The following is an 8,574-nucleotide window of genomic DNA, read 5'->3' as shown; positions in this document are numbered from 1 at the left end:
ACCCTTTCTCTCCAAAATGTCTCTCTCTCTCTCGGTGAAATGGAACACAACCAATCTCACTCGCGCGAAAGCATCAAAATCACACATAACCGAGTAAAACGATCGAGACTGTTTCTGAACGCGTTTATGCGCACACTTCGTCGCGCGAACGCCATCTCGGCACCAAGGAAAAGCGCGACGAGAGAATTTTGCAAATGGAGGACAGAAGAACACCCGAGAGAGACGAAGAAGAATTTCGAACGCGACGATGATGAACAAAGAGAGAGAGAGAGAGAACGCGGAGAGAAACAAAAAAGAAAAGGAAGGAGAGACGCTCGGTGTTCTTTCTCTCTTCTTCTTCTTCTTCTTACCTGTGGTATCTTTTTTCGCGAATACGCGCGATGATCGAGAGCAATCGAGGACGTTTTATGTATCTCCACAGTTGTTGTTGTTTTGGTGTTATATGGTATGTTGTTGTCGTCGTCGTCGTCGTCTTTCACGTGGCACGCGAGAAAAAAGTTATGACGAAGAACTTTTTTTATTCGAGTTTTTTCAATTTTTTCTCAGTCTCTCTTCTAATCGCCATTTCATTGCGTGGTAGTGTCGCGAGAATATACGAGAGTAAGAAGAACACGAACAACAACAGACTAATAATATAACGACAAAACGTTTTTTTAGTAACTTTTCCAGAAAGAGAAGATGGCAGACTCCTCCTCCTCTTCTTCTTCGGAGGAGACGCCATCCGAAACCGTGGCCGCGCTGTTTCCTATTTTCCTCGTCGCCATTCTTTCCTGTTTCCTCTTTCCAATCACGTTGTACAGAATCGGCCGTCGATTTGGACTTTTCAGCCTCATCGCCGGAGAGGAGGAAGACACAAAAACGAAAGGAGGAGGAGGAGGAGGAAAAGAGACGACGATAAAGACGAAGACAAACACGATGGAAAAAAAGAACGACAACATTTCTCAAGACATTCAAATCAAAGCCAAAGACTCTTTGTGGGCGAAATCGTTCGAACAATCGGTCCACCAATCGCGACAGTCGATGAAAAGACAGATGTTTTTCAGCGGGTGGAATTTAGCGATCGTTCTCGGATGGATTCTTTTCTTCCTGCTCTTATTTTGGGCGAAATCCATGCAAACCGAGGAGAAGAGGTTTGATCCGTACGATATTTTAGAGCTCTCGATCGGGGCGACGCCGTCGGATATCAAAAGAGCGTACAGGAAGATGAGTTTGAAGTACCACCCTGACAAAAACTCAGATCCAGAGGCGATTAAGTTTTTTACGGAATCGGTGGCGCCGGCGTATAAGACGTTGACGAACGATATCGCGAGAGAAAACTTTGAGAAGTACGGACATCCAGACGGGAGACAGTCGACGAAATTGGGCGTGGCGTTACCGGAGGAATTGTTCGGGAGAGGGCGATTCGAAGGATTGGCGCCGTTTGTGTTACTCGGGATGGTTTTGGTGACGATTTTGTTGCCGTTGATTGTTATTGTGAGGATCTTGATGAAGGGCGATAAGTACGCGCACACCGGCGTGGACGGGAAGAAAGTTTTGAGGCAAACGCAGAGTAATTTTGGGCAGATGTTGAAACCAATGATGAAATTGACGGGAGTGCCTGAGTTGGTTTCAGTCGCGCAAGAGTTCGTGGAGATGGAGTATAAAGGAGAGAAGTTGAACGAGAGTTTGAGCGAGGTTTTGAAACAGTGCAGGAACGAAATTGGAGGTGGAGAGCTGGCACAAAAGTTTGTGAGAAGGAACCCGAGCGTGGTGAGGACGCACGCGCTGCAGTTGATGCACTTGTTGCGACGAGGCGAGGAGGTTCCGAAGGAGTTGATGAAGGATTTCGATTTCGTGGTTAGAAATGTGCCGAGATTCATCGATCAAATTTTGCAAATGTTGTTGCAAACGAGCGGGAACCCAAGAGCAGGATTCACCGCGGTGAAACCAACGCAGATGGTGTTGGAGTATTCGCAGTTGTTCACGCAAGCGGTGCCGATTACGTTGAAGAAGTCTACGAGCAGCGGTTCCACCGCGTCCTCGGGGAGGGTAGGATCGATCGCAAACAGCGAGGACGGCGGCGCGGCAGGTTTGTTGCAGCTGCCGCATTTTACCGAGAAGGAGTGCGCGAAGATCCGTAAGAAAGCGAAATCGTTGGCAGAACTGAGGGAGATGCCGAAAGAGGAACGATCGGCGGCTTTGGAAAAGTTTGCAGAATTTGACGAAAACAAAAGAGCGGACGTGGAGACGATCATGAACATTATCCCAAAAGTGGTCAAGTTTGAGTGCGAGATTTTCGTGGAAGGCGAGTCTCCTTCGTCGTCGTCGACCGCGGTTGACCAAGCTGGAAACGACGGAGTGATTGCCGGTGGAATGAAACAACAACAACAAAAACAGCAACAACAAAAACAACCGCTCATTTTGGAAGACGATATCGTCACTGCGCGAGCTTCGGTACAAATTTCGCGCGGAGGGGGACCTTTAGGCGAAGCTGATTTGCCGCCCGTTCCGTTCGGTCGAGGCACAAAGAAACCAGAGTCGTGGTATTTACTCGTCTGTGATCCGTTAGCAAACTTAACTTTGGCGATGAAGAAATTGACAAAGGCTGAGAAATTGGCGGCGGAAACGGGAGACGAGCCGGCAAAAATTGCCGTCAAATTTATGGCTCCACCGGCAGCGCTGTATTCCGTCACGTTTGCGTTAGTTTCAGACTACTGGATAGGTGTCGATAAGAAACAAAACGCGAAGTTTAAAGTGAGTAAACGAACTCCCGAGTCGGAAAAGGAGAGAGATTCGACGTCGAGCAACAAGAAGAGGAAGGGAGCCGCTGCGAGCAAGAGTAAAGGGGCGGCGTTACCTCCGGCAGAGGCAGCAGCTACAGCTTCGGAAGCGGCGAAAACGGCAGCAGCGGCATCAGATTCGACGACCGCTGGTAAAGGAGATTCCCCGAAGAAGGAGCGAGGCGCTAAAAAAGAAGAAGGAATCGTCGCAAGCGAGGACGAGATAGATTCGGAAGGCGACGAAGAAAGCGACGACGACGACGACAACGACGGACATCACGACCCGAACTATCCTTCCGATGAAACAGGAACGGAGGAAAGTGATAACGAGAAGTTAGAAGCGTACGTTCCAAAGCAACAGCAGAAAGAGGAGCGCCCGAAGCAAGAGCGTCCGACGATGGCGGCGTCAGCTGCGTCGCCGGAGAAAAAGGAAAAGGCGAAGGATTTAGGAAAAGAAGAAGAAGCGAAGAAAGAGGAAGTCGTCGCGGAAAACTAGAAGAGGAGAAGGAAGGAGAAGAAGAAGAAGAAGAAGAAGAAGAAGAAGAAGAAGAAGAAGAAGAATAAAAGAAGAGTTAATTAAGCAGTCACGACCAAAAGATTTTAATAAAAAGAAGTTGTTGTTCATTTAAGTGTATTTGTTCATTCACAAATCTCAACAGCTAAGGCAAAATTCTATTATTATTGATGCATTTCTAAATGTTTAATCTATTTCTCTCTAATCATCAAAGACAGAAAAGTATATAGTTCAAACGACATAGATATAGACGCGTCTAATAATAAGGAACATTTTAGGGTGGACTCTCTTTCGTACAGAAGTAGCCTCCAGAGAATTTAGCCGACCTTATCGAAAAAACTTTCACGTTCATAGCTGTCGTTTTTCTTACTTTTCCGGAATGACAATGTCTCCATCATCGATGGATTGTTGCACATCTTGCGGATCTTCACCCTCAACCGTGCAACCAACGCTCTTCGCCGTACCTAAAATCTCTTTCACCGTGCCAGACAAAGTCTTTGCTCTCGATTTCGGTCGCATCTGTCTCGCAATTTCAATGATTTCATCCAACGCCACGTTACCGTCGTGCGGCACATCCTTCTCCTTCTTACGATCACGGAACGGTTCCTTCAACGCTCTGATGACTAACGCAGACGCGGTCGGAACTACGGATACTTTCGCTTGTCTGTTTGCGACGGAGAGTTTCACCGTAACGCGCAAACCTTTCCAGTCTTTGCCAGTTTCCTTGGCGATATCTTCCCCGACTTTCTTCGGGGAGAGACCCAAAGGACCGATTTTCGGCGCCAACGAAGAGGCTGCACCGACTTCACCACCGGTGGCACGAAGAAAGACTTCGATGACGGCGTTTGGATCGAATTTTGGCGGCATAATTTATGTGTATGTATGTGTTTGTTTTCGCTCTGCTTGTTGTTTTGTATAAGAATGAAAGAGAAGAGAGGAAAGGAGGAGCGTCGTCAGAGAGAGGTCTTTGTCACACGCACGCGATGAGAAAAAATCACGCGCGAGCATCATCACCGCCAACCGCGAAGAAGAACAGTTTAAACCTTCTTTCGCAGGTAAACGAACTCGTCGAACGCATTTAAAGTTCAAAATCTGCATCCACGCGTTCGCGTCTGCCACCAAAACACCAACCACGTTTTTTACGCGCACCCAAAGTCCTAATAAAAAAAATCGCAAGCCCCCTTTTTCCTCTCGCAAAAGTCCTCCTCCAATGATGTGTCGCGCGCGAGAAAATGCAACAGAAATAAGAACGCGACGACAAAAGAAGCCCATGCAACAACACGACGACAAAGAAAGAATGCTTTTGCGAGTAAATAAAAACTTTCGACGGTGAATGCGACGAGAATTTCGCGTCGTCGTCTGTTTTTACGTCGTCGTCGGATTGATTTTAAGCGTACCTTTTTCTTTCTCTTCTGAAGAATTTTTTCTGTGAAAAGAGAGAGAGAGAGGAGAGAAAATTTTTTCTTTTAGGAGGAGGAGAGAGGAGGAGGAAAGAACGAGGAAAGAAGAAAAAAAAAAGCACCAAATCATCCATCCACCATATAAAATAAATAACGAAGAGAACATTTAGTAGAGAAGTAGAGCACATAAATCGAATACCAATATGGTGGGTTTTCGAACGACGAGGAAGAAAAAGAACGACGAGAACGACAACAACAAGAACAAGAATAAAGGAGGAGGATTTCTAAAAAAAGGAGTTCTAAAAGATGATCTCTCTCAAAATGATTTAACGAATGGCGTCAGCATCAGCGGTGCGTCAGAGACGGAGAGAGTCTTTAACAGGAACGATGACGCATCGAAGACAAATTTTGGTGTTACGAGAACAGAAGAAGCTTTACACGATTCTTACGTAAACAACAACAACAACAACAACAACAACAACAACAACAACAACGACAACGCGTTGACGATTCAGACGACAGAGACAGAGACAGAAGAGGACAAAACTCTCGGTGATAATAAAACAACAAAAGAGAGAAGAAGAAAGACAGAAATTATAGAACGGGAAGCGCAATTGGAGATTAAAGAGGAACTCATCGAGGAAATCGCGACGCTGCGACTGTTTAAAGAACGCGCGAACGACGACAACAACAACATTAAAAACAAGAACATGCAAGAACAAAAAAACTTAGAAGAGAAACTTTCAAAAGCGCACGAGAAACGAATCGAAGAGATGATGTCAGAGCGTGAAAATTTATTGAACGAACTTAACGACGCGCGGAGGAAGCGGGAGGAAATCGAGCGCGTGTCTTTATCGATGAAGGCGAAAGAGGAGGAGGAGAAGAAAAGTTTACGAAACCGCACCGAGGCATTAGAGAGGGAGAACGAGAGGTGCAAGAAAGAGATTGAAGATTGGAAAGAAGAGGCGAAGACGTTGAAGGAGAAAAAGGAGAAGAGAGATCGCGATGATGATAACGGGAAGAGCAGTAGCAACAGCAACGGAAACGCGACGACGACGACGAAAGAAGAGAAAGGCAAAGGAGGAGGAGGAGGAGGAGGAGGAGGAGGAGGAGGAGGAAAAGAAGAAGCAGAAGAAGAGAAAACAAAAGCCGCCACAAATGACGACAATAACGACGACAACGACGACGTCCGAAACAATCCGTTTCACAAAGAGATGATGGTTAAGAAAGCGAAAGAGGTTGAAAATCTCACGAAAATGTTGAAAGAAGCCGACGAGGCGATTCAATCCGTGGAGTCGTTCGCGAAAGATATGGAGCGCAAGTTTACGTATTCTGAAAACGAAAAGAAATATTTTCAGGAAGATTTAACGCAAATGAAAAAAGAGTACGATGTTCTAGAGAAGTTCACTCGCGAGCGCGGCGCGAGCGCGATGGTGGCGTTTGCAAACGCGCAACGCGAGCGCGAGAAACTCGAGCGGCGTTTGGAGGAAGCGCAAAGGCTTTTAGTGGAACAAGAGGAATATTTTGTAGAAAGCGCGGCAGCAACGGTAGCAGCAGCAGGAGGAGGAGTCGAAGATGGAAAGGAGCTCGAAGAACGGCAGCAGCAACATGTTCGTCTCCTCAAAGAGTACCAAAAAAGGGCAATAGATGCGGAAGAGCAACTTTTATCCGCCACCGCGCAAGCGGAAAACGAAGCCGCTCAACATCTCGAAAATCTCAAAAGTTCCGAACGCGAGAAGCAAGTCTTGGAAGACCGCTTACGCACCGAGGAACGGAAAGTCGAATCTGTGCGCCACGAGCTGAACGAGTGCACCTCGAAACTTCTCCTCCTCGAAACGTCCTCGCGAGAATTAAAAGACGAACTCGAGGACAAGCGAAAAGTCATCGAAGGTTTAAAAAAAGATATCGACGTGCAAGACGAAATCTTGATCCAAAAAGAACTCACCATCGAAAAGAACGAGGAATTATTCAACGAGAAATTGATGAAAGAAGCTCTCGTGGCGAAAGAAATCGTCGACGATGCCGTATTGAGGTGCACCGAGGCGGAAGAGAAGATGGACTTGGCCGAGACGAAAGCGAAAGCGCTCGAGAAACAACTCCTTTTTGCAGAAGAAGAAGAAGAAGAAGAAGAAGAAGAAGAACAGTAGTGATGGAGAAAGAGAGAGAGAGAGAGAGTTTGTGTGTGTGTTAGGTAGGTAGATAGATAGATACGTAGATAGTTTAGATAGAATACCTCTAGGACTTTGTTTTAGAACATCCCCCTCAAACATACTCAAACATACTCAAACATACTTTTCAGTAGAAAAATATCTTTTTTTCTTCAGAATTCTTCCAATTTGACCCCCCCTTTTCTGAGAAAAAACCATCTCATTCATGTCCGCCCCCTTAGCGGGGTCAACGCGCCTTCCTTCTCTCACTCTCTCCTCCTGCGAGTCGACGATTAATAAAAAGACTCCTAAAAGGGGTTTTAGGAACGGAAGACTTTTGGTGGGTTTTCGATCTTCTCTCTCTTCTTCTTCTCTTTCTTCTTCTTCTTCTTCTTCTTCTTCTTCTTCTTCTTCTTCTTCTGTTCCGCGAGGGGAAAGCGCCGCCCCCCTGAAGAATAACGGTAAGATTTCATCACCGTCGTCGTCTAAAACCACGGAAGAAGAGAAGGACCAAAGGTTCTTTTTACCACGACGAAAAGAAGAAGAAGAAGTGAGAAAAGTAATCATTCTTTGGGATCTGGACAACGTGAACCCGGGGACGACGTGCGAACGATTCGCCATAAACGCAAAGAGAATAAAAAAAGCGGGGGAGAAATTTGGTCGAGTTGTCGCTTTTCGAGCGTTCGCTGGAATGCAAACGAGTCGAGACTTGAGCGAATGTTGTAACAATTCAGACGATTCAGACGATAACGATAACGAAGATGATACTAAAAATAAGGACGAAAACGAGGACGATACTTCGACGAAAGTAATAAAAGGATTTAAAAGAACGTTCGAGAGGTTAAATTTGAAAACGGAGTTTTACCTGGACGGGCCGGACGCCGCGGATTTGAGGTTGGGGAGACGTTTGATGGAATTCGCGAACGAGAGTCAAGGGAAGAAGATTCAAGACGTGCCGGCGTTTATTACCAGGCGGGCAGAAGAGGCATGCTTTCTTACCTCCGACGACGTAAACGACGACATCAATGAAGATAACGATGAAGATGATGAATACGATACAACTTTTCCGTCGTGCGACCCGGAACTTAAACACGTTTCCTTTTGCGAGCAAACCAGAAGAGAATATAGAAACTTGGCCATGGCGAAGCAGGAATTGCTCAAACTGGAAGGAGAAAAGATTCACGCCACGTGCTTGGAGGAAAAGTGCTCGCCAGACGAAACGAAATTACGTCAGATTGTAAAGAATAGAAAACACGTGGCTATCGTCGTTACGAACGATCGCGATTTGAAGTTACCGCTAGATTACGCGATCTCGATGGACGTTTGCGTGGTGTTGATTGGCAACTTTGTGGACAACTCGTCGAAAAAGATGAGAAATTTAGTCTCGTCGTCTTCTAGAAAGAAGAAGACCTCTTTCAGACGTTTAGGAGGAGGAGGAGGAGGAGGAGGAGAAAAAAGACGAAAAGATTCGCTTAATCAAATAAGTTGGAGTGCGTATTTAGACACCGTTCGATTAGCGGCGCAGAAGCGGCCGATTGCGAGACTGAAGTTATTAGAAAACGCAGACGCGGCTTTAATTTGGGATTCCGCGCGAAGGTTCACGGTGAGCGAGGACGAAAGAGACGTCTTGGCTAATGCGAAATCGAACAGTAAGGAGTATGAAGTGAGTTGCCCGGGGGACGTGGTTGGAATGTGGCGACGGCATAAATCCGGCGTCGGTGCCTGGTTTTCATCGTTCGACGAAGATCGGTAAA

At 46.3% G+C, this 8,574-nt stretch overlaps 4 protein-coding genes across 4 annotated transcripts; 3 read left to right on the top strand and 1 right to left on the bottom strand.

Moving 5' to 3' along the window:
• Window positions 1-678: 678 nt before the first annotated feature.
• Window positions 679-3,255, top strand: Bathy07g00480 (chaperone protein DnaJ; the record flags this gene model as incomplete). The annotated part of the gene is made up of 1 exon (XM_007512039.1): window positions 679-3,255. The coding sequence occupies one exon, from the start codon at window positions 679-681 to the stop codon at window positions 3,253-3,255; it is 2,577 nt and encodes an 858-aa protein (XP_007512101.1).
• A 384-nt stretch (window positions 3,256-3,639) lies between these two features.
• Window positions 3,640-4,140, bottom strand: Bathy07g00470 (60S ribosomal protein L12; the record flags this gene model as incomplete). Its single annotated transcript, XM_007512263.1, has 1 exon — window positions 3,640-4,140. One exon carries the CDS (start codon window positions 4,138-4,140, stop codon window positions 3,640-3,642), a length of 501 nt encoding a protein of 166 aa, XP_007512325.1.
• Window positions 4,141-4,876: 736 nt separating this feature from the next.
• Window positions 4,877-6,820, top strand: Bathy07g00460 (chromosome segregation protein SMC; the record flags this gene model as incomplete). The annotated part of the gene is made up of 1 exon (XM_007512048.1): window positions 4,877-6,820. The coding sequence occupies one exon, from the start codon at window positions 4,877-4,879 to the stop codon at window positions 6,818-6,820; it is 1,944 nt and encodes a 647-aa protein (XP_007512110.1).
• A 226-nt stretch (window positions 6,821-7,046) lies between these two features.
• Window positions 7,047-8,573, top strand: Bathy07g00450 (unknown protein; the record flags this gene model as incomplete). Its single annotated transcript, XM_007512203.1, has 1 exon — window positions 7,047-8,573. The coding sequence occupies one exon, from the start codon at window positions 7,047-7,049 to the stop codon at window positions 8,571-8,573; it is 1,527 nt and encodes a 508-aa protein (XP_007512265.1).
• Window position 8,574: the final 1 nt, after the last annotated feature.

This window comes from Bathycoccus prasinos (assembly GCF_002220235.1).
Source record: "Bathycoccus prasinos genomic : Chromosome_7".
Classification (NCBI taxonomy): Eukaryota; Viridiplantae; Chlorophyta; class Mamiellophyceae; order Mamiellales; family Bathycoccaceae; genus Bathycoccus; species Bathycoccus prasinos.
This window is presented reverse-complemented; position numbering and strand designations above follow the sequence as displayed.